Genomic DNA, 25,718 nt, shown 5'->3' with positions numbered 1-25,718 from the left:
CAGCGCCCGCTGCATGCTCACTCCTCTGACTCCAGGCCAGGCCCCCACCCCCATGTCCTTCTGGGTGTCAGGCATGGGTCCTGTAATGTTTTTCCATCTAGAGCCCCTTTTTCTGTCGGTGAACAACTGCTCCCCATCCCGTGGGGCTCTGGTAGACCCCATCCCAGGGTCCTCTACCCCTGGGGTACCCAGCTGGCCGGCATCCACGAGGACTGGGTCCCACCCCCAGGCCCAGGGAGGGGCAGTTAGACTCCTTTTCTCGAAAGGCGGGGTACCCTGACACTAGAAGAGGGCTTCCTTTCCTTCTGAATGCTGATCTGCAAGACATCTGCAGGACATCCTTAGAGCCCCTGAGCCCAGCTGTGGCCAAAGCCACCACTTCTCTTAGACAGCCCACTTATGTACGTTGAGAAAGCCCTCTTCTTGCTTAAGCTGGTTTGGGCTGGATTTCAGATACTTTTGACCAAAAGAGTCCTGGTGAATACAACTTACCAATAATTTATAAGCAGATTCCTGGCATTTCCCTGGGCCAGGAGTCCCCAGTTGGGGAACTTCTTTTTAGCATCATCAAGGATTTTCTAGGACTTCCTGCATGATAGTACTTGTACTTTTATCCTCCACTGATTGAGGAAACATGGAAATAAGTATGCTTATTGATTTATTTAACTTCTAAAAGGTTCATTAATCATTTGGAACAATAGTGAAAACGGGGGCCCAACCTCCAGTCTAAATCAATTTAAATTCACTAATAACTGCAGAATCGATAAATTCTACCATATAAATATTTAAAACTTCCCTTCAGCAAAAAAAAAAAAAAATCACAAATAAGGTAATAGATAAGCAATACATTAAAGGGAAAAAAAATTACAACATACCTAAACAGACAAATGATTACTATCACATACAGAGCTCTTACAACTGAAAAATCAGTAAAGGATATGAGCAGACTGATGACAGAAAAATAATTCCAATGAGCTCAACCTTATTCATGATTAAAGAAATACAAAATAAAACAGTAATGGTTTATGATTTTTGCCCCCATAAGACTGGAAAAATGGGTTTTAATGGTAATATCCATTACTGGCAAAGGTGTAACGTGACACCTCCGTACGCCGTAGGTGAGAGCAAAGCTGGCGAGCCCTCTGAGAAGCAGTATTTGGCAGTAGCCATCAAAATGTTATGTATGCACTATCTCTCGATCCCATTATTCTGTCTTGGAATCTATCCTATAAAGACAGAAATTCTCAGGCACAAAGAAGTACGTTCAAAGAGATTCACTGCAGGGTTGCTTATAGTTACAAAAGAGAAACAACCTAAATTTCCATCATCAGCGGTACAGCGTTACATCCACACTGTGAAATCATTTTGCCACCGTTCAAAGAATGGAAAAGAATCATAGACAAATGAAGAGGGGTGAATTAAGTCACTGAATATTTATATAATCCTTTGTCTAAAGAAAAAACAAACTGTGAATGGATGAATATACCAGCGTTTGTTCTCAATGTAAATGCACAGAAACATGTCCAGAGGGAAACTCATAAGGCAGTCGCAGTGGTTTCCTCTGGGGAGCAGATGGGACGGGGAGTGAAGAAGGAGTTTTATTGTTTTCGTATAAATGTCTATGTTGTTTTATGCACAAACAGAAATGAACAATATGCATTTATTACTTACCTTCTATATGTATGGAAATACACATGTATATATTTCTAATTGTCTAAACATGCAAATGCTTTACAATAGGCATATTTTCTTTCATTACCTGTATTACCAAAACAACAATCACAGACAGCTAAAGAGATGATCCTTCCTTGGCTCAAATCAAGTCCTCTGGTTGCTCCAGAGCCGCTTTTTCTGAAGGAGCCGCAACTGCTCATATGCAGCTGGGTGCCCGGGTGCTGTGCACTACGGGGGTGGGGCGAGGGAGGGGTGGGTGGGGGTGTGGGGGCTGGTGCTGGGGCAAAGGAATACAAAGAGCAGATGCCTAAGGTGCCGGCTTGCCGACCGCCCCTCCACCCTGCACCTTTATGAACTCCCACCTAATACTGGCCCCGAGGGCATCCATGCGGGGCTCCTTTTTTTTTTTTTCTTTTTTTAACTTTTTAAATTGTAATAATATAACATATATACAAAGCAAAGAAAGGAAAAGCAGCGGTTTTCAAAGCACTCTTCATCAAGTAGTTACAGGACAGATCCCAGAGTGTGTCATGGGCTACCATACCATCCTCTCAGATTTTTTTTTCTAGATACTACAGAATATAGGAGGCTAGAGGGCTTAAGTATTTTTTTATCATTACAATCGACTTTCTTCTTTTTTTGTGAAAAATAACATATATACCAAAAAAAAAAAAACCCAATAAATTTCAAAGCACACCGCAACAATCAGTTGTAGAATAGATTTCAGAGTTCGGTGTGGATTACAATTTCACAATTTTAGGATTTTATTTTTAGCTGTTCTAAGATACTGGAGACTAAAGGAAATATCAATATAATGATCCAGCAATCATACTTGTTTGCTACCTTCTCTGTATAACTCCACCATCACCTTTGATCTTTCTCCCACTCTTTAGGGGTGTTTGGGCTATGCCCTTTCTAACTTTTTCGTGCTGGAAGGAGCTGTCGGTAATATGGGAGGAGGGGTGGAACTGGCTGATGTTCTGGAGAGGCTGGTGTGGGGCCCCCTTTGAGTCTGGGCCAGGGGGGAAGCCAGGGGGGCAGCGACAGGAGGAGTTACACAGCGGGACTCGGGGCCCTGGGCATCCTGGCGTCCCCAGGGCTGGCTGGCTTATCTGGAAGCCGTTGGGGGGGGGGAGGTCTAGGGGCTGCCACTTGGGAACTACGGGAATTGGGGCCAAATGACCAGGTAGATGGTTTGAAATCCACACAAAAAAAGGCTGAGTGACAAGCAGAGTGAGACCTTCCATCCATCGAGGTTCTTCTCTGCCTCTCCCTCTCCACAGGGCCTGCTGCGGCTGCTCCCACTAATTCAGGCGGAGATCACCCTGCACTCTCTGTGCCTCCTCGTGTCACTGGGAGGCAGTGTCAGCCACACGGGGACTTCAGGGGGTTCCCAGATGCCAGCTGCTCAGGGGCGGTTCTGATGCAAAGAAGCCGAGGGGCAAGGATTCTCCCCAGACCCCCCCCCACCACCACCACTTGGTTCTCACAGCTCTAAAGGGTGCTGGGTTCCCTTCCTCAGGAGGTTTCTCACCCATGCTCCCTCTTTGTATTCAATACCACCCTCACCCCACCTCTGCTCCCAAATCTTGCCAGCTCCATCATGGGAGATCACCTCCTTTGGGCAGTGTGTGGCCCCTTCTGTCTGCTTACACAGAGCCTGCTGCTGGCATGGCTCAACTCTGCATGGACGCAGGGGTGTGCACAGAAGGCACAGAAGCAGGGGTGTGCACAGCTTGCCACCTGCCGCTCCAAGCACCCAAAGCGCTCAGACAATGCCTCTTCACGATGATGTCGCCTCTCCCCCCCCACGCCCCGCAGCACAGCACCAAGCCAACCTGCCACGGGTGCTGGACAGAAGGCCTGCTCCGAGTCAGGCACTGTGCTCAAGCTTTCGATGAAATACCTAATTTAATCCTCAGGTGGGAGCACGGAGAGAGGGGCTACCAACCAGCCCGGGGGTGGGAATCATCCAAGACAGGTGCCCCAGAGAAGACACCCAGGCTGACCCTGAAAGGCTCAAAGGCAGCTGGCTGCCTGGAGGAGAGGAGGAGAAGGGAAGGGGGAGAGCTGGGGAAGGGCAGCTGGCACGGGCAAGCATGGCACACAGGAGCCACCACCCCGGCTGAGATACACCTTGGATCCCCTTTGAGGCCTGGGCCAGTCTCCCCACCAGGGCTGACACGCAGGGGGCCGGCCGCGAAGGGGTGGGAAGCAGCCAGACCGGGCTGGGGGCTGCTGGGTGACTTGCACCAGCTCTGCTGGGCTCGGCCTGCTCACCGGTGCGGGGGGGCCTGGTAGCAGACGCCGGGGCCCAGGGTGGCCTGGCCTGGGGAAAACCATGCCCGGCTCCTCCACTGCCTTGTGGACAGTCAGGAGCTCTGCTGTCACCAAGCAGGTGACACAGCTCGGATGCTTTTGGACACCACAGGGTGACTGCGGGGGTGGCAGAAAGAACAGCAAGCAGGCAAGCAGACTGAAGACTAAAGAGCGCCATCCTGTAGGGGGGCAGCACCCCTGCGTCCGATGAGTGCTGGGAGGCCACTGCCCCAGCAGGGCACCGGGAGCCGGAACTGAGAGGCGTCGGGTGTCTTTCCCAGACACTCAGCTCCATGGTGCGAGCGTGCACTTCCTCCATGAGCCTCTGGGGCGGGAATGCCAAGTAGGAGGGAAGATCTCTAGAAATCGCCCGTGGAAACAAGTGTCTCTCATTCACGGCTGCTCTAACCGAGCATCTGCAGTCACTTTCATCCTGGGCACAGAGCCAAGCCTCTTACCTTAAGACACCGATTCAGAGCAACAGCAGGAGACACGGCCTCCAAAGCATCTCCTTATGTCACTTAGAATCCTGAGTGAACACCTGGACGTTGTTTCCTGGGGGCTCCTCCGCACCATTTCCCACACTCCTCAAGGGCACAGAGGTGACTCCACGTGCACATTAGTCAACATCCATAGCTACGACAGGGCACAAGCCAAGCTGACCCCATCTGCTGTTTCTCACTTTGGAGCTCACCCTCAGCCAGCAATGGACCTTGATTCCACAACCTGCAAACCCCGGCCTGTTACCCTTGCATCTGTCTGTGGAGCCATCCCATATTTATTGAGTTTCTTCTCGGAGTTTCTGTAGAATAAGGCTGACAACCCAGCTGGGGTAGGTGGTCACATATTAAACAAGAAAGAGGGAGCACAGAGCATATGACTTGTGTTCTAGTTTGCCAAAGCTGCGAGAATGCAACACACCAGAAATGGACTGGCTTTTAATAAAAGGGGATCTATTTAGTTAAAAACATGTAGTTCTTCAGAGGAAAGGCAGCTAACTTTCATCTGAGGTTCTCTCTTACATAGGAAGGCACAGGGTGATCTCTGCTGGTCTTCTCTCCAGGCCCCTGGGTTCCAACAACTTTCCCCAGGGTGACTTCTTTCTGCATCTCCAAAGGCCTGGGCTGAGCTGCGTGTGCTGTGCTATTGTGTTAGATTCAGTTGTCAACTTGGCCAGGTGAGTGTACCTAGTTCGGTTGCTGTGGACATGAGCTAATGGTACATGAACCTCATCTGTTGCTGATTTACATCTGCACTCGGCTAGGAGGCGTGCCTGCTGCTATGAAGGACGTTTGACTTAACTGGCTGATGCTTAAATAAGACACTGCAATGTAGCACAGCCTAAGCAGCTCGGCATTCCTCATCTCAGCACTCGCAGCTCAGCCCAGGCCTTTGGAGATGCAGAAAGAAGTCACCCCGGGGAAAGTTGTTGGAACCCAGGGGCCTGGAGAGAAGACCAGCAGAGACCATTCTGTGCCTTCCACGTAAGAAAGAACCTCAGTGGCAAGTCAGCTGCCTTTCCTCTGAAGAACTAACAAAATAAATCCCCTTTTATTAAAAGCCAATCCGTCTCTGGTGTGTTGCATCCCAGCAGCTAGCAAACTATAACAGCTATGTTGAGCTCTCTCATTTAAGCACCAGCCAATTAAATCAAACATCGCTCACTGCAGCAGGCACGCCTCCTGGCCAACTGCAGATGTAATCAGCAACAGATGAGGTTCACGTATCATTGGCTCATGTCCACAGCAACAGGACTAGGCACCTTCACCTGGCCAAGGTGACTCCCACAGCTAGCAAGGGGCAAATGGCCTTCTCGGTCTGGCACCTCTCACTCTCCCCAGTCTTTGACATGGGGCGGCAGGTGCAGTAATGGTGCCTTGAAGACCAGGGATCCAGGAAATACGGGGAGTCACCATCAGACTGGTCAGTAATAGCCATGGGCACATGGGACCCGGGGTAGGTACAGCTCACTGCCAACGGGGGAGAACAGAGGTAGGGAGATGCTTCACTTCTTGATGATTTGCTTATTTCAATGTTGCTTATTCTACTGATAGGCTCCAAGGGATAAAGGAAAGGAGGGAGAGATCCACGGTCAGGATCAGGGTCAGATCAGAATGTGGACGCACAGGGTCCTAGACTACGGGTCCCGGTCCAGCCTTGGGTCTCAGACCCCCAGTCACTCACACAAACTCAACAATCCAGAGGGGAATGCTACAGCCAAGTGTCCACTGCCAGCTCATTACCTGGAAGTCACCCTGACTTACACAAAGACAAGTCAGTGTCCTTCTTCCAAGGTGCTTAAGATAACGCCTGTGGTCTCCAGCTCATCTCCCACGGTGAGGTCCGGCTGAGCAGAGGGCTACAATCTCCCTGCAAGCCTGGCTTTCCTCTACCGTCTCCAGTCTGAAGAACCTTCTGTCACACATCACCTCCTCTCACATCATATCTCAAACCAACTCTGACAGAGCACTGTGGTGGGCCGCCTTCTCTGGGCTAGCTCAGGGCCCTCCCTTCCTTCTGGGGGGTCAGCCCCATCTTTCCTGGGGAGTGGCTCCTACCCTGTGCCCTGGTGGGGCTGACATGCTGCCCTTATGGGACTCTGTCCTCCTTGCTACACTGAGTGGTCCAGGGACGGGGATCCACCTCCAGCCACTTCTGCCAACAAGGTGGGACTCTTCCAGGAGAGAGAGGAAGGTTTCACCGCGTTGAAGATGCCCTTTAGCAGCTGGAGTGGGGCGACCTGTGAACCCCTGCTTCCAGTCTTCCCTGTGCGTCTGTGGTTTGGTTGCCAGTCCTTCCTCTGACTATACAGACGTCCTGGCAGATTAAAGTTGGGTATCAGGCACCTACACATGTGCCTGAAATGTGAGCATAATGAGAGAGAAAGTTGGCCCAACCCCATCTCTCCTGCCCCGGACTCAGCTGCCCACACCACTGAATGCACTAGCATGGAACCTCTTGGGACCAAAGTCCAGTGCCACCGTGTGCTTTTTACCTTCCTGGCTCCACAGCCTGCCCCGTGCCTAAGGAGGCGATGAGCCCTGGCACTTCAGCTCTGGGCTCATCATCTCCTTAGGAGACTTCAGTTACCTCTTCCTCGGGACTCCTCTCTTCTCGTCACTCCTGCTTCCTGATGGTCTGTGGTTCTGAAGCAGGGAGGAGGTCAGGGACTGGGGGCTGGGCATAAGCCAGGGTCACCAAGGCCTGGGTTCAGTCCTGGCTCTGTTACTTCCTAGCAGTGTGTCCTTGGGCAAGCATCTTTGCCTCTCTAAGCCTCATTTCCTTCATCTATAAAGTGAGGATACTGATACCTATTATCGGGGTTGTGGTGAGAATGACCTGAGATGTCACTGTGCCGTACCTGCCTGGGATGTAGTAATGGATGAAGAAATGCCATTTCCATGCCCACCCCCTTAGAAGATGCTCCCTTCAAATAGGGAGTAGGAAGGGATGCCGGCCCTGTGTCCATGCCTCTCGCAAAACCACAACGAGCCAGTCTGCCTTCCCTTTTGATCACCCTAATTTTAGCAAATTTCTGACCTAAATGCATTCATCTTACCCAAAACAGAGCCCTCTCATAAGCTGCAACACCTCTGGCCCTGCCATCTAATTTCGCTCACTTCCTCCTACAATAATTCAAAAGGCTCTTGAGTTTCCTTCACTGATCTGCCAAGGGATAATGATTTGTTCTGAGAGGCAATTCCCACAATCCCCTTAGGGCTCCTCAGCCCGCTAAATTATCTTAAACGCGCTACTCTGCCCCATGTTGCTTGGACATAAAGATGTTTGAGTGTAATTGTTCCAACGTAAACCAGAACCACAATACCAGAGCCCACCGTGCTGTTACTCGTTTTTGGTCATCCTGCTTTCAAAGGCAGGGGTGGAAATCCGGTTTAGAAACATAGAAAACATCCAGGTGAACTATGAAAAGTCAAGTCCACACTTGCACATGTTCAGAGCATTGATTTTATAAAGGCAAGATGGATCAAACCGTTGCACCACTATTTGGGGCAATGGCATGAAACCAACCTTTCTCATTTTCCTTATTTTTAATGTTGCCTCATGGTGAATCGCATTAGGTAGGGATTTGGTACCTGCTTCTGGGGCCATTTAGGGGCTTGGCTACATTCAGCAACCTCATCCCCGCTGAAGCTCTTCCCCCTAGGCTGCTCACAAGCTTCTCGCCTCCCTGCCCTGACCCCTGACCCTTCCCAAGGTGACCTATGTCCATGCATTGCCTGAGCTGGAGCCCTAGTTGCAGACTTGGGGACTTGCCCGGAGACTGCTGGGACCTGGCCTCGCATCACAGGGGGCTTTGGATTAGATGATGTGACCACCAAGGGTTCCAAATCATGAGAGAAACTAGAAATAGTAGAGGTCGGTTCGAGGACAGGCCCCGAGAAAGAACTGTTAGAGATCCCTCATGGTTTGGGGTCAGAAAGGACTCCTTCTCCCACTTGCTGCATATGAAAACGTTGGCAAAGACGTTTTCTTTGTCAAAAATTTTGTAAAAAATTTTTTTTTTACAAATTTCCCTTCTGCAAAATGAAAAGAGAACTATAAAATTCATACGAATACAAGGGGCCAAGGGTTGACCAAGATAGCAGTGTAAGAGACTACAGGGTGCTGTTTCTACCACAGGATCTTTGAATGATTAGCAAAGCCTAGCAAAGCTATCTTCCTCAAAACTCCAGAAAACAGTTGAGAGGCTGCAGTAACCAGGTGAGTGTCAAATCAAGAAAGCACAGCTTTAAGAATGGTAGGAGAAGCTCATGGAACCCTTGCTAGTCCCTTCCCCAAAACTGTATGGAGCCAAATGAATGCCCACTCAGGGGTCCCTGGTCCCACTTGGAGGGAGAAGAGTAACTCCAACGTGCTTACAGGGATGCCTGCAGGTCAATGCCAATCTTTACGGTGGCAGCCTGGAAGACTGAACTAGGAAACTTGTTTCGGCAGACCCTCCCAGGATGTGCTCTGCAGGCAGAAACAGCTGGCAGACAGTTAAGAAATGCAAGAAACAATGAAGTCAAAGTGGGCTGGAGCAAAAAAATTACCTGCGTTAAGTCATACAATAAGGCATACAAGAAGGGGAGAAAGTCTGCTTCATGGAGAGTAGAAGGGCGCTCCTATTTCTGTAAATGCGGGCGTTCCTAAGGTCACGAGTGAGCACAACCCGTGGACAAGACTCAGGCTGGACAGAGAGGAACCTGCACTTCACATCCGCCCTCTCCGATCTTCCTGACAGGAGGGCTAAACCCTGAACTAGACACACTGCCAACACAGAACCAGTTTGCCAATTTTGTGGCAGATGTTTTTTCACGGGTTGGTTTGTTTTTTTTAGCTCCTGGCACTCCAGAAATCTCTGACATGTCACTAATTCGAAACAAACTGAAGGAACAGTTTTAACACTTTCAAGTATTAAAATATACAGTATACAACAAAAAATTATAAGACAAACAGAAATGATGGTTCACCCAGAGGAACAGATATAAATCAAGAAACCAGTAATGACGAGAACCAGACTTCAGACATTCCAGAAAAACACTTTTAAAAAATCCTCAATATTCCCTCTAGCCCCTTATATTATGCAGCAGCTAGGAGAAATATGAGCAGATTGTATGGCAGCCCATGACAAACTCTGGGATCTATCCTGTAACCACTTTTTTTTTTTTTTATTAATTAAAGAAAATTAACTAACACAACATTTAGAAATCATTCCATTCTACATATGCAATCAGTAATTCTTAATATCATCACATAGATGTATGATCATCATTTCTTAGTACATATGCATCGATTTAGAAAAAGAAATAGCAAGACAACAGAAAAAGAAATAAAATGATAATATAGAGAAAAATAAAAATAAAAATAAAAAATACAAAAATATATAAGAAAAAAACTATAGCTCAGATGCAGCTTCATTCAGTGTTTTAACATAATTACATTACAATTAGGTAGTATTGTGCTGTCCATTTTTTTTTTTTTTTTAGAAATCATACCATTCTACATATGCAATCAGTAATTCTTAACATCATCACATAGATGCATGATCATGGTTTCTTAGTACATTTGCATCGGTTTAGAAGAACTAGCAATATAACCGAAAAAGATATATAATGTTAATATAGAGAAAAAAAATAAAAGTAATAATAGTTTTAATAATAGAAGAACAAAACAAAACAAAACAAAAACCTATAGCTCGGATGCAGCTTCATTCAGTGTTTTAACATGATTACTTTACAATTAGGTATTATTGTGCTGTCCATTTTTGAGTTTTTGTATCTAGTCCTATTGCACAGTCTGTATCCCATCAGCTCCAATTACCCATTATCTTACCCTGTTTCTAACTCCTGCTGAACTCTGTGTAACCACTTTTTGAAGAGTGCTTTGAAAACCATTGCTTTTTTATTTCTTTGCTTTGTATATATGTCATACTATACAATTAAAAAAGTTTAAAAAAATCCTCAATAGGCTCAAGGAAATAGAGAAAACCATGGAGAAAGAGCTAAAGGATATCGGGAAAAGAGAAAATGAATGAACAATATGAGACTCTCAATAAAGAGAGAGAAAATTTAAGAAGGAACCAAACAAAAATACTGGAATTAGAGACCACAATAACTGAAATGAAAAATTCCCTAGAGGTTTCAGAAGTAGACTGGAGGTGGCAGAATAAAGAATCAGTGAACCTGAAGGTAAGACTTTTGAAATGGTTCAGGCTGAAGAACAGAAAGAAAACAAAATTAAAAAAAAGCAAACAAAGACCTCTGGGATACCATCAACTAAACCAGAATACATATACGGGAGGTACAAAAGGAGAATAGGAGAGAAAGTGGCAGAAGGAATATTCAAAGAATAATAGTGAAAAAACCCCCACAAAAACAAAATTTAATGAAAGATATGGATATGTACATTCAAGAAGCACAAAAAACACAAAACAGGATAAAATCAAAGAGAAAAACACCCAGACATATAATAGTCAAAATGTCCAATGCCAAGGACAAAGAGAGATCTATAAGCTGTAAGTGAAAAACAATGTGTTATGTACAAGTCACAGATGTTTGGAGAAACTCAGCTAAGAGATGAAATCCAGAATTTGCTCCAGAGAAGCTGAGTGAGGGCCCACAGAAGTTCAGAGAAGATCAAATGCTGATTTCTTGCCATGGAGGCAAGAAGACAGTGAGAAGCAATATTTAAAGTGCTACAGTAAAATAACTACCAATCAAGAATTTTATATCTGGCAAGTCTGCCAAAATGGGGGAGAGATTAAAACATTCCCAGATAAACAAAAGCTGAAGGAGCTCTTTACCACTAGAACTGCCCTGTAAGTAATGCTAAAGGGAGTTCTTCAGACTGAAAGGAAGAAACACCTAGATCAAAACAGCACAAAGAAATGAAGACCTCTGGCAAAGGTAACTGTTTTGGTCTGCTAACGCTACTGGAATGCAATATACCAGAAATGGATTGGCTTTTACAAAGTGGATTTATTAGGTTACAAATTTATAGTTCTGTGACCATCAAATGTCCAAATTAAGGCATCAACAAGAGTACACCCTCACTCTAGAAAAGCTGATCACTTCAGGGTTTCTCAGTCACATGGGGAAGCACATGGCAATGTCCACGGGGCCTTTGCTCCCAGGTTTCATTGTTTTCAGCTCCCGGTTTCAGTGGCCTTCTCTCTGAACTTCTGGGGGACCTCACTCATCTTCTCTGGAGCAAACTCTGGATTTCATCTCTTAGCTTAGCATCTCCAAGCATCTGTGTCTTGATTTTATTTCTCTGCTCTCTGTGTTGGTTCTGTGTCGGCTCCTCAACCATCTGTGCTTTCTCTAAAATGTTTTCCTTTTGAAGGACCCCAGCAAACTAATCAAGACCCATCTTGAATGGGCGGGGCCAAGACTACATGGAAATAATCTAATCAAAAGATCCTGCCCTTACTGAGCTATCTGTGTATAACCTTGTCATTCCCTGAAACTTCAGGTATTTGTGCAACACTTGAGACTCACACTTAGAGTTCTGAAGCTATGAAAGTCAGCAGTACCCCATATAGCAACTGTTAAAGTTGAGAAAGTGATCAGACTTTGACTAGAGATATGAATGAAGCTGATTTGGATAGGACTGGGGTAGATCAGAATAAGGGGTAAAGGATGATACTGCCCACATTTCAAAACTTCAACTTCTGTGTGAGACCAAAGGGAGCGATGTTTATTTGGTGCAAAATTTATATTCTGAGTAGCACATTATTTAATTTAACTTGTATGATCAGTTTATTCAAACACCATAATTACATGGAATCTAGAATAGGGAGTGAGATCTGTTGGTATTTCCAGGTTAGTGGGATGCTTTGATACATCCCAGAGTAATTTGTGCAGTGAATAAAAAAGTATTTGCAAAGATATTTTGGGGATAAAGGAGGAAATATTAAACTTCCTCACTTGGAAATTCCTGATATTCTCACAAGCAGTGGGGACAACCAATTCAATAAGCTGAGCCCTCGATCTTGGGCCTTGTTCCAACTTATTCCTGCAAAGGAGAAGCTAAGCCTACTTAAAATTAGGCCTAAGAGTCAACCTCTTGTTGCTCAGATGTGGCCTCTCTTTCTAAGCCAATTTAGCAGGTGAACTCACTGCTCTCCCCACTACATGGGACATGACTTCAAGGGGTGTAAACCTCCCTGGCAACATGGGACATGACTCCCAGGGATGAGCTGGGACCCAGCATCATGGATTGAGAAAGCCTTCTTGACCAAAAGGGGGAAGAGAGAAATGAGACAAAATTAATTTTAAGTGTCTGACGGATTTTCAGAGTCAAGAGGTATCCTGGTAATTCTTACGCATTATATAGATATCCCTTTTTAGCTTATGGCATATTGGCATGGCTAGAGGGAAGTACCTGAAACTGTTGACCTGTGTTCCAGTAGCCTTGACTCTTGAACACACTATATCTAAATAGCTTTCACAATGTGACCATGTGATTGTGAAAATCTTATGGCTGATGTTCTCTTTATCCTGGGTATGGATATTAAGTGAGTAAAAAAATGACAAAAAATAAATAAATATTAGGGGAGTGGGACAAGGGGTAAAAAATGGGTAGATTGCAATACTAATGGTCAATGAGAAGGAGGGGTAAGAGGTTGGGGATGTATGGGTTTTTTCTCTTTTCTTTTTATTTCTTTTTCTGAAATGATGAAAAATGAAATATTCTAACAATGATCACAGTGATGAATACAGAACTATGTGATATTGTGAGCCACTGATTATATGCTTCAGATGGACTGTATGACATGACAATATCTCAATAAAAATATATTTCAAGGAAAAAGATCCTGCCCTACAATAGGTCTGCCCCCATAAGGTTGGATTAGCATTAAAAGACCACAGCTTTTCTGGGGTACATAACAGCTTCAAAACAGCATAGTAACCATATGTGTAATTATACATCTAATCCTACTGTATTATAATTTTTAGCAGGCAACTCCACTTTTTACTTCTTAAAGGTTCTAAAATGCAAATGCATGAAAAGCAATGATAAATCTCTAGATTCAGACATACAATGTATAAAGATACAATTTGTAACAAGCACAACAAATTGTGGGAGGTGGGGGAATAGGAATAGTGTATGTGTATGCTATTGAAGTTGGTATGAAATAGGATAGTAAATCTAAATCTCAAGATAACCGCAAAGAAAATACGTGAAAAAAACATACAGAAAGAAATGAGAAGGGAATCAAAATGATAACATACAAAAATCAAATAAATATGAAAGTAGACATTATCAGGAGAAATGAAAAACAAAAAACCATTAAGACTTGTGAAGACCAACAGCAAATGGCAGAAAAACATGGTGCATTATCAGTAGTTACTTTAAAAGTAAATGGATTAAACTCCAGTCAAAAGGCAGAGATTGGCAGAATGGATTTTAAAAAGCATGATTCAACTATATGCTATTTACAAGAGACTTATCTTAAATTCTAAGACAACAGTAGGTTAAAAGTGAAAAGATGGAAAATACACCTTGCAAATAGTAGCCCAAAGAGATCTGGAGTAGCTATACTAATCACATAAAGTAGACTATAAGTAAAACACTGTTACAAGGGACAAAGAAGGTCATATGTACTGAAAAAGAGGTCAATTCAACAAGAAGACATAACAATTATAAATATATATGCACTTAGCAGAAAACCTCAAAATATATGAAGCAAATATACAAATTTGGAGGGAGAAATATAGATGGTTCTATGTTAAGAGTAGGAGATTTAAACACACCGCTTTCAATAATGGATAGAACATCTAGACAGAAGATCCAATAAGGAAAGAGAAGACTTGAATGATACTTGCTCTAGTCTACTAGCTGCCAGAATGCAATATACCAGAAACTGAATGGCTTTTAACAAGGGGAATTTAATCAGTTGGTAGTTTACAGTTCTAAGGCCGAGAAAGTGTCCCAATTAAAACAAGTCTATAGAAATGTCCAATCTAAGGCATCCAGGGAAAGATACCTTGATTCAAGAAGGATGATGAAGTTCAGGGTTTCCCTCTCAAGTGGAAAGGCAAATGGCAAATACAGTCAGAGTTTCTCTCTCATCTGGAAAGGCACATGGTGAACACGATCAGGGTTCCTCTCTCATCTGGAAGGGCACATGGCGAGCATGGTGTCATCTGCTAGCTTCTTCTCCTGGCTTCCTGTTTCATGAAGCTCCCTGGGAGGCATTTTCCTTCTTCATCTCCAAAGGTCGCTGGCTGGTGGACTCTGCTTCTCGTGGCTATGTTGTTCTGCTTTGCTCTCTCTGAATCTCCTTCATTCTCCAAATGTTTCCTCTTTTATAGGACTCCAGAAACTTATCAAGACCCACCCAAATGAGTGGAGACATGTCATCACCTAATCCATCTTAACAACCACTCTTGATTGGGTTACATCTCCAGGGAGATGATCTAATTACATACAGTATTGAGTTGGGATTATTCTGCCTTTACAAAATGGGATTTTGATTAAAACATGGCTTTTCAAGGGTTCATACATCCTTTCAAACCAGCACGCTACTCTATACTAGACCTAACAGGTATCTGTAGAACATTCACCCAACAGCAGCAGAACACACATTTGTCACTATTGCACGTGGATCATCCCCCAGGAAAGAGCATATGTCAGGTGTCAAAACAGTTTCAGTAGATTCAAAAGTATTGAAATCATACAATACATCCTATCCAACCACAAGGGAATGGAGCTAGAAATCAATAATAGAAGAAGAATTGAAAAATGTACAAACATGGAAATTAAACACTCTTAGACAATGAATGTGTCAAAGAAGAAATCGAAACTAGGAAAAATCCCAAGGTGAATGAAAATAAAATAAAACATACCCAAACTTATGGGATGTAGCAAAGGCAATCCTGAAAGTGAAATTTATAGCTCCAACTGCTTACATCAGAAAAGAATTAAGATCTTAAATCTGAGACCTAACCTCACAGCAGAAGGATATAGAAAGAGAAAAGCAAACTAAACTCAGTGCAAACAGAAGGAAGGATTTAACAAAGACTAAAGCGGAGATAAATGAAAGAGAACAAGAGATAAAGAGATTCAACAAAACCAAAAGCTGGTTTTTTGAAAAGATCAATAAAATCCACAACCTTGAACTAGAGTGACAAAGAAAGAAAGAGAGGATACAAATTACTGAAATATAAAATGAAAGGCGAGGCACTACTACTGATTCACTGAAATAAAAAGGATTATAAGAGGATGCTATGAAGAACTGTATGCCAACTGTGCCAGTCTGAATCTGTTGTGTACCCCAGAAAAGACATGTCTTTGATCCTCATTCAGTATTGTGGGGTGGGACATCTCTGATTGTTTCCATGGAGATGTGATCCACCCAATTATGAGTGGTAATTTTTGATTAGATGGTTTCGATGGAGATGTGTCCCCACCCATTCAAGGTGGGGTTCCCTTTAAGAGGGAACCATTTTGGAAAAAGCTTTAGAGCCCACGCAGACAGAGATGTTTGGAGATAAAGAAGGAAAATGCCCCTGGGAGAACTTCATGAAACAAGAAGCCAGGAGAGAAAGCTAGCAGACTTTGCCACGTGCCCTTCCATGTGAGAGAGAAACCCTGAACTTCATTGGTCTTCTTGAACCAAGGTATCTTTCCCTGAATGCTTTAGATTTGGACATTTTCATAGCCTTGCCTTAATTTGGACATTTTCATAGCCTTAGAACTATAAACTTGCAACTTATTAAATTTTCCTTTTTAAAAGCCATTCTGTTTCTGGTAGACCATATTTTGGAAGCTAGCAAACTAGAACAACAAATTAGATAACGTGTGGTAGTTAGGTTCCGGTGTCAACTTGGCCAGGTGATGGTGCCCCGTTTCTGTGGACTTAAAATATCATTAAGTGAAATTCATCTATGGCTGATTACATCTGCAGTAGGCTAAGGGAAGTGCCTTCCACAATGAGTGAGGTTTAATTTAATTAGCTGGAGGCTTAAAAGAGAGAGGTCAGAAGGGAGTTCCACAGAGTACAGCCCAAGTAGTTCAGCATACCTCATCTCAGCACTCACAGCTCAGCCCAGATGTTTGGAGACACAGAAAGGAATAGCCAGAGAAAGCTGTTGCAACCCAGGAGCCAGGAAAGAAGCCCAGGGGACGTCACCATGTGCCTTCCCAAGTAACAGAGACCCTCAGATGAAAGTTTGCTGCCATTCCTTTGAAGAAGTATAAATTTTAAACTAAATAAATCCCCTTATTAAAAGCCGATCTGTCTCTGGTGTATTGCATTCTGACAGCTTCAGCAAATTAAAACAACCTAGACGAAATGGACAAATTCTTAGAAACATGGAAACTACCTATACTGACTCAAGAAGAAAAGGAAGATCTTAACAGACCAATATCTAGTATAGAGATTGAGTCAGTATTCACAAACCTCCCAACCATGAAAAACACAGGGCTAAAATGATCCAAAGGTGAATTTTACCAAAGAGTCCAGGAAGAATTAACACCAACCCTGCTCAAAACTCTTCCAAAAACTTGAAGTAGAGGGAAAATGTCCTAAAACATTCTACTAGGCCAACATCTTCATACCAAAGCTAGATAAAGACACCACAAGAAAGAAAATTACAGACCAGAATCTCTTATGAATATAGATGCAAAATACTATACAAAATACTACCAAACTTGATCCAAAACACCTTAAAAGAATTACACACCATGATCAAGCAGGATTTATCCTAAGCATGTAAGAATGGTTCAACATAAGACAATCAGTTAATGTAATTCTCCACATTAATAGAATGAAGGGGTAAAACCCACCTGGATCATATCAACTGATGTAGAAAAGCATTTGATAAAATCTAGCACCTCTTCTTGATAAAAACACTTAGAAAAATAGGAATAGAAGGAATCTTTCCAAACACGATAAAGGACATATATGAAAACCTACAGCTAACATCACATTCAGAGGTGAAAGACTGAAAGCTTTCCCTCTAAGATCTGGAACAAGACAAGGATGCCCACCGTCACCACTATTATTTAATATTGTACTGGAAGTTCTTGACAGAGCAATTAGGCAGGAAAAAGAAATAAAGAATATCCAAACTGGAAAGGAAGAAGTAAAATTTCATTATGTGCAGACGACATGATCCTATATAGAGAGAATCCTGAAAAAATCCACAACAAAGCTATTAAAGCTCATAAACGAATTCAGCAAAGTGGTGGGGTAAAAGAGTAGTGTGTAAAAGTAAGTAGAGTTTCTGTACACTAGTAACGAACATTCTGAAGAGGAAAGCAAGAAAAAAACATCCATTTACAATAGCAACTAAAAGAATCAAATATCTAAGAATAAATTTAACCAAGGATAAAAAGGACTTTTACATAGAAAACTACAACACCTTGCTAAAAGAACTCAAAGGACAACTAAATAAATGAAAGGATATTCTGTGTTTGTGGGTTGGAAGATTAACTATTGTCATGATGTCAATTCTACCTAAAGTGATTTACAGATTCAACACAATCCCAATCAAAATTCCAACAGCCTTCTTTGCAGAAATCATCAAATTGGAAAAGCCAATCACTGAAAGTATATGGAAGAGTAAGCTGCCCCAAACAGCTAAAGCCATTTTGAAAAATAATGGAGTTGGATTTAGGTCATCAACTCCATCAACTACCTCCAGTGAATTCTGCATATAAATTTATTAAAACACCTAAGTTACCACACACAAAAAAAAGGACTGGAGCTGGAAGACTCACCCTGTCCCAGGGACAATTGAGAGTTCAGAAATAAAGCCCTCACATCTATGGCCATTGATATTTGACAAAGGGTGCCAAGGCCACTCAACTGGGAAAGAGTACTCTCTTCAACAAATGGTGCTGCGAAAACTGGATCTCCACACGCAAAAGAAGGAAGGTGTCTTCTACCACATACCACATATAAAAATCAACACAAAGTAGCTTAAAGACCTAAATATAAGAACCCAAACTATAAAATTTCTAAAACAAAACACAGGGAAGCATCTTCAGGACCCTATGTTAGACAGCGGTTTTTATAGGTTTTACACCAAAAACACTAGCAGAAGAAGACAAAAATAGGTAAATGGAGCGTCATCAAAATTAAAACCTTTTGTGCATCATGAAACAGACAACCTATATAATGAGAGAAAATATTTGGAAACCACGCATCTGTAAGGGTGTATTATCCTGAATATACAGTTGTAATAAATCTCCCCCACCCCCTGGAAAACATTCTGAGGTTGGGGAGAAGGAGAGATGTGAGGGGCCCCCCCAGAGGACACAGCCTAAGTGGGAAGCAGGGACAGGCAAGAGGTGATGCTGGAACCCCAACCCAAACCATCATGGCTGCCTTGCTGATGCCTGAACAGCTTTCCTGGGCCACGGCAGGGCAGAGCTAGCACCCTGTGGGAGGACAGCAAGGCGGTCCGGCCCTCAGGGGTGTGCCAGCTTCACTTCACCCCCCGTACAGAACTCTAACTCTGCCCCCCTGGCCTCATTCCTGCCCCCAGCCCCTGTGGTGGAGCTGCCATCAAGATCACAGGGCTGTGCCTCTCCTTACCAATGACCTCATGTGAAGCAGGACCTTCTCGGTTTAAGGCCATCTGCATGCAGCAGGAGCTCTGTTGCCAAGGCAACCGGGAATGGGGCCTGGGATGGTCTGCTTGGCTGGCCCAGGCTCCATCTGTGTCCCTGGCTCACCTCCCTTCAGTGGTTACACCAACGTCAGCATCCCGCAGCTCTCCTCGCCTGTTTTGTCTCTCCATACAGTCTTGACAACCTCCAAATATTCCTCTGAATTCACTGCCTATTTTTACTAACGTTTTCTAGTTTTACTAACTTGCCCTGATTTTTTCCTCTGCTCTAAAATGACAGCTATCCCTTCTTATCTGTACTGTTGACTCAAAACACACACATCTATATTCCTTTATACAAGCAGGAATATACCATATGTACTTTGTTGTATTTTGTTTTGGCCCCAGGGTGAATCCGTACACTTGGAGAACGTGTTCAATTCTTAACCTGCATTTCTGTGGATACAAACCCATTTGAAAATGGTATCTCTGACTATGTTACGGTGAGTCAGGGTGTGGAGTTATCTGACAAGATCTTTGAAGATGAATAGGGTCTTTGAAGATCATTTGGTAGAATTCAGTGAACTGAGCCTGTTCCAACTTGGCCTTGTTCATAAGCAAAGGAAATTGAACGTGAAGATGAGAAGCAAAGAACCCAACAGAGAAGCCGGAGAACGAAGAGAGATGGTCCTGGGGCAAAGGACTGCCGATTAGAATGCAACCCCCTCTGAGGGAAAGCATGGTCTGGCTTGGATTTAAGCCTTAGCTTCAGGAGGATTCGCTTTGTACCTTCTTATCAAGTTGTGTTAGATCCACCTTCTCTATGTTCCCATAATACTTTTTAAAAGCGTCTCAAAGGCTTGTTTTGTGAGAATTTGCAGGTTTACAGAAAAAAAAAACATGCAGAAAATACAAAGTGTCCACTGCATAAACACTGTTTTCCCTGTTGATATTTTGCATGGTAGTATCTTTGTTAGAATAGGTGATATATTTCTCCCCACTGGGAGAAATTGGAAGATAAACAGGAACAATTCATCCCAAACAATTCTGAAACCCTGCAAGGCATGCTCCGTTAGATTTTGAGGTCTGAGGGGAACTAATGGAAACATGTCTGTCCTCCTGACTGATGAAGCAGCAGCTTCACACCTTTAAGGTGCTCTCCAGATTCACTCCAACCCTGGGGTCACCGTTCCAGCCTCTCAGAGCACAGGGGTTCCTGCACATCTCCTGAAAGATGGGCTTGAAGGCCCACCACCTCTGGGCAGACTCACCCTTTCCACACATGTGGGTGGGCCCTCTGTCTTGGCCTGAGAAGACATCTTAGGTCTAGAGTTCAGCTTACAAGGCTCCAACCTTGAAGTGATTTTTCCTTCATTCACTCCCTTTTCTGTCTCTTTTAGTACAGGCAGTGGTTGCATTCATACAGCTAATCACAAAAAATCTTGTGGGTATTGCATATAGTACAGAGGGGTCCACACCATGAGACAGAAGGATTTTTCACAGATCCAGTCCTGACTTACTCAGAAATTGCTGACTGGTTCCATGTACAGTTAAACCCTCACGTACGTGTAGCACTATTCTCTGGGGACTTGCTTTCTGGAAGCTCAGAATTCTTCAAACCATAAACTTCTGATCTCTATATGCCCAAGAATTCAGTTCTCAGCTTATGCCATTCCTCTCACATTCTGATATAAGCTTCAAGAAGAAACCAGGCTGCACATTCCAAACTTGGCTTGGAAACTGCCTCAGACAAATACACAAGTTTATCACTCTCAAGTTCTTCCTTCCATCCAACACCAGAACTCAGTTTCACACAATTCTCCACCATTTTCAAAAAAGGATCACCTTTCCTCCAGTTTCCAAAAACACATTCATCATATCCCTCTAAGTACTCAATGGAAGAACCTTCAGCATCCATAGTTGTAGCAATAGTCTCCTCAAAATAATTTACAGTTTTTCTACAAAGCACCTCAAAATTCTCCCAGCCTCTACCCATTATCCATAATGTCTAAAATTGTTTCTATATATTTTGAATTTGCGATGGCAGCACCCCACTCTTCTGGTTCAAAATTTTCTTTTCATTTCCTAGGCTGCTTAAACAACGGTCATTTATTAGCTTTTGGTTTTGAGGCAGGGAAAATGTGCAAATCCAGGCATCATCAAGGCAACACTTTCTCCCCAAGACTGTAGCATTTTGGGGCTGGCTGCTGGCCACAATTTATCCTTAGCTTGTCATATGGTAAGGTACATGGTGGCATATCCCATTGTCCTCCGTCACTTCCAGATTTTGTTGATTTCAGATTTTTACATCATATGGCATCCTCGATTTCTCTGAATTTCATTCTCTTGTAAATGACTCCAGAATAGGTTTAAAACATATCTTGGTTGAGGTGGAACATACTTGAACTGAAGTAACCTCATCAAAAGTTCCTCATACAATAGGTTAACATGCAAAGGAATGGATTCAATTTAAGAACATGTGTTTCTGCAATACATACAGCTTCAAACCACTGCAGTGACCAAAGAAGCAAAAGGAAAACATTGAAGGTCAATCAAGGAGACTGTACCCACTGAGACCAGAGGACTGATATTCTCCAGCACCACATTTGGAACAGCTTTCTCTGGGATGTGTCTAGCAGAAACCCTCTTCCTGGGCAAAGTCTATAACTACAAGTTTCAAGTTCACGAATTCCAGTGGCTGCTTTGCAATAGCTCAGCTGACAACTGTCTTCCTCTGGGTTTTCATTCACAAACGGATAAGCACTCTCAGAAACTGCAAATTTGTAAATAAATTAATCCCCTTATTAAAAGCTGATCCATCCCTGGTGTGTTGCAGTCCAGCAGCTTCAGTAAATGTGGACCAATAAGATGTTCCAGAACCAGGGACACCTCCCCGTGGGTCCTGCGGGGACAAAGCAGGACCCAGCAGCACAAAGGTCTAGGGACCTGAACTGCGAGAAGTCTCTGGGATGGTCCGAGTCTTCATGGGCTGGAAAAAGCGTGTTCAGGTGCCCACTGGAGGCTGCACCCCCATGACCCTGTCCCTCTGGTTAAACTTCTGAGACTGGGCTGAGAGTCCTCGATGCCAGTGAGCTGGCTGGGTGAGGGAGACCCCTCAGCGGTCAACAGGGAAGGGGGCGGGAAGGAAGGACCTACAGAAGGAACAGGGCTGGTCCATGTGCACTCTTATCTAATATGTTACGGACAGCCTTGCAGGTCAAGAGACATGGATGTCACCGTGCGGCGGCTGCAGAGTATTTGTTGTTGGACACTATGGTAACACAGCCATCCTCAGCTCGCAGACGGATCTGCCACGTAATACACTCACCTCCCTCCGGTGCAACTACATGAGTTTAAGAAGTTGTGGTGAAAGCTAATTTACCAGATTTAATTTTGTCACTTTATGTGGCTGCTGGACATAAAACATTCAGAGAAAAAGCAAAATCAAAACTCCCAGAAATCAATGAAACAGACAACACATTTTCAAAAGTAGGACCAAATTATTTTTAAAATTTTAAACTTTAGTGACTGATGAAAATGGGGATATGGGGACATGACCGTTATTTTTAATTCCTCATTCTCTTTGACTCCAACTTACCAAAGTAAAAACCCAAGGGGAACCTTACTGTGGCTTTTTAAAGTGATTATAGAGCCCACAGACCCTTGACATCCCAAGGTTTGCACCCTAAAACCTTTGCTAGGGAAACACACCGAGATCTTCATGAATCCCCAAATCAGCACACACCACGATGGCACATGATTTTCTCTATAAGCTGTTCGGGGGCCAAAGGGTAGAGGACGATAGGGGTCCCCTGGATGGGCTGCAGGACCAGGTCTGCTCAGCAGCTGTGCTTCCTCCCAGCTGGTTCTGGCAGCATCTTCAGGGAGTCCCACAATCCCAAGAGCTGAATGCAAGACCAAGCTGAGGCCGAGCAAGCAAAGGTGTTTGCACAGCCAAGTAGAAATGTCCAACACCCAGGCACTTTTCACGGGCTCCTCACTCTCCTGCTCAGAGGCAGTTTTCTTTTCATTTCTGTATGCACGGTAAGTCCCTTTCCCAGCAAACATCAGAACCAAACCCACCACACACACACACACACGCACACGCACACGCACACGCACACACACACACACACACACACAGAGACTGGGCTCCTCGCTGTCCACCTGGCAGGGCACAGGCTCAGAAACAGGGATTGGCGTGGGCTGTGGCAAGAGAGAGCGGCCCTCCCCTCACAGGGCCGCCCCTCCCCAGGGGGTCAGCCCAGCAGCTGAGGGTCGAAGGCCGCTGGAGGGGAAGAAGGAGGGGGCTGGCTTTTTAAAGCGGGCCTGGGAAATTCTGTGAAATTGCCTAGTTTTTACAAACATTGGTAAATGAATTCAAAAATGTAGAAACACTGCCTCGGCCAAATCAAACAAACACAGAGGTTGTGGGGCTAGAGCTGCTTCCCCAGGCTCTGGGGAGACCCGGCCCTCCCACTCCTGAGACCCACGTGCAGGCAGGGGGTGGCCCCACCCGGTCCCTATGGCCTCCGGCTCCGGCTCGGGTCACCCCTGTGCACCTCCCCGACCTCTCCCAGCCCGCCCCGACCTTGTCCCACTCCCCTCCTCGCTGTGAGCGCTTCCCTAGGCCTTCGCAGCCAGCCACAGCAGCCACCCGCCTACAGACTCACCTCCCGTCTGCGTTCCTGGTACTTAGATGAAGGAATGCATGTAGGAATGAATGAATGAGGCAGCCAGGGGCCCGCCCAATTCTAGGTGTCCTGTAGAGTCCCCCTCCATCAGCCTGGCCCCCCACCCCCACCCCATCGACCACACAGACCAGAGCGCATCACCCAGTCTGCCCTGGCTGGTTTAAAGTGACTTCAAACTCCAAGGTTCAGTGAAGTTTCTCATTCCCTGTTGCTCTGGAGCTGTGCGAATGGGTTGTTTTGTTCTTTAGCAAATGTCCTCGCTCCCCGTGTGAGTGAGGCCCTGGACTGCCCTTTCTGTCCTAAAGGGCACAAGGGGCTGTGTCTGGTGAGCGAGGACACGAGTGGACAGCTGGAAGCTACAGGCTGTGGTGTGCAGGGATGGGTAGCAGGTGGCGGCACAGTGAGGTGGGAAGGGACGTGGGCTTTGGAGCCACACTGCCCGGCTTGAACCCCTGTCTGGCCACTTACTACTTGTGTGGCCCTAGACAAGTTACAAACCCTCTCCATGCCTTGGTTTTCTCATTTTGGGATTATGCCAGTGCCCATTTCATAAGGTTGTTAAAGGATTAAATGAGTTAATATTTATAAAACACCTAGAACAATGCCTGGCGCATGGCAATCACTATATATGTGTTTGCTCGGTAAAATAAAATAGAGATGATTTATGGCAGAGTGGTATAGGAGGATAGGGGATGCAAACCTAATCCAGCCTTGGGGATCAAAGCAAATCCCCAGAAGTGACATCTGAGTTTGGTCTGGTCCAACGACCTGCTGAAAAGGCTACTCTTCAAAGCCTACTCCCCAGAGCTGGCGCCGTTCACAGAGGGGACACACCTCTGCTGGGACACACCACCCCGCTCACCTCCGTGTGCCGGTGACGTAGGAAGTTCCACCTTAGGCTCGGCGGAAATATGTCTGCAAGGTCCCCTCGGGCCATACAGGGCAAACCCTGCCCCTCTTCACAGAGGCTTTTCAGATAGTGCAGGTTCTCACTTCTGAGGTTAGCCTTTCCCCCTTGCACCCGGGGCTTTGCATTTCCAGCCCCCAGAACCTGCCCTGGTCAACCAGGGGGCCTGCCTAGGGGATTGGGGCAGGCCCTAGCTCTGGGTGCCGGGTGTCCAGTGTAGACTGACATCTACTAGAGAAGGGTACTCTGATTTAAAATAAAACGAAAACAAGTAGATGAATGATATATTTCAAAAGCTTCTCCCCCAAATGGCAAAGAAGCACAAGCCCTGTTTTCTGACAGTGGGGCATGTATGACAAGACTCCGTACTCATCTGCTTAAAAGGTTTATGCTGGCCATACACTTCCATGAGCCAGAGGTTTTTTGATAAGGAAAACCCCAATCTTTTAAAGCAGCAATAATTAATCCTATTTTATAGAAGAGGAAACAGAGGGTCCAGGAGGTTCAACGTGCCCAAGCCCAACTGCTGCTAAGCAGCAGAGGTGCTGTTCAACCCCAGGGCTCTTTGATTCCAAACTGTGTGCTCTTTTCATGCCACCATTTTGAGAATACTAGCTGGAACATGGCAAGAATGAAGAGAAAATAAATATCAAGCGAAGGCTGGGTTGAAGTCGGAAGGTGGATGATTATAAACGAACGCAAAAAAGCAGAAACATAACTGATCATCCATAACTCTTCACATCCCAACAGTCCTTCCCTGTGGCGCTAAAGGAACCCCTCAATTTGAGAAGTTCGTGTTCCACTAGTGAATACTGAGTATCAGCTAGAGAGACATTCATGGCTTACTTGATTTCCCTCTGTAATTCTAACATCAGGAATCTTGGAATGTTGCTGTTTCTGAATTCAAAAAACATCAACGACTTGAAAATTCAAACAAATTACTTTCCCTAGGAACTATTAACATTTACTAATGCCATTTTAAATAAACGTTCTTCAAGAAACTAGGAACTGTGTTGTTAAGCTCTTGCTTTGTTTCTATTCCCTGCCACCTCCACC

The 25,718-nt window shown here is 44.7% G+C and overlaps 1 protein-coding gene across 4 annotated transcripts in view; it reads right to left on the bottom strand.

Moving 5' to 3' along the window:
• The window catches only part of PXYLP1 (2-phosphoxylose phosphatase 1), a 92,448-nt gene that overhangs the window by 25,919 nt on the left and 40,811 nt on the right, over positions 1-25,718 (bottom strand). Inside the window, exon 1 of one of the 4 annotated variants that reach the window (XM_077130267.1) lies at positions 19,049-22,128. The exons of the other annotated variants lie outside the window; for them this stretch is intronic. Within the exon in view, the coding sequence (XP_076986382.1) occupies positions 19,049-19,097 (49 nt within the window). The 5' untranslated portion in view covers positions 19,098-22,128. Of the gene's footprint in view, positions 1-19,048; positions 22,129-25,718 lie in introns of those variants that run through there. 4 annotated transcript variants of the gene reach the window in all.

This window comes from Tamandua tetradactyla, chromosome 15 (genome assembly GCF_023851605.1).
Source record: "Tamandua tetradactyla isolate mTamTet1 chromosome 15, mTamTet1.pri, whole genome shotgun sequence".
Taxonomy (NCBI): Eukaryota; Metazoa; Chordata; class Mammalia; order Pilosa; family Myrmecophagidae; genus Tamandua; species Tamandua tetradactyla.
This window is presented reverse-complemented; position numbering and strand designations above follow the sequence as displayed.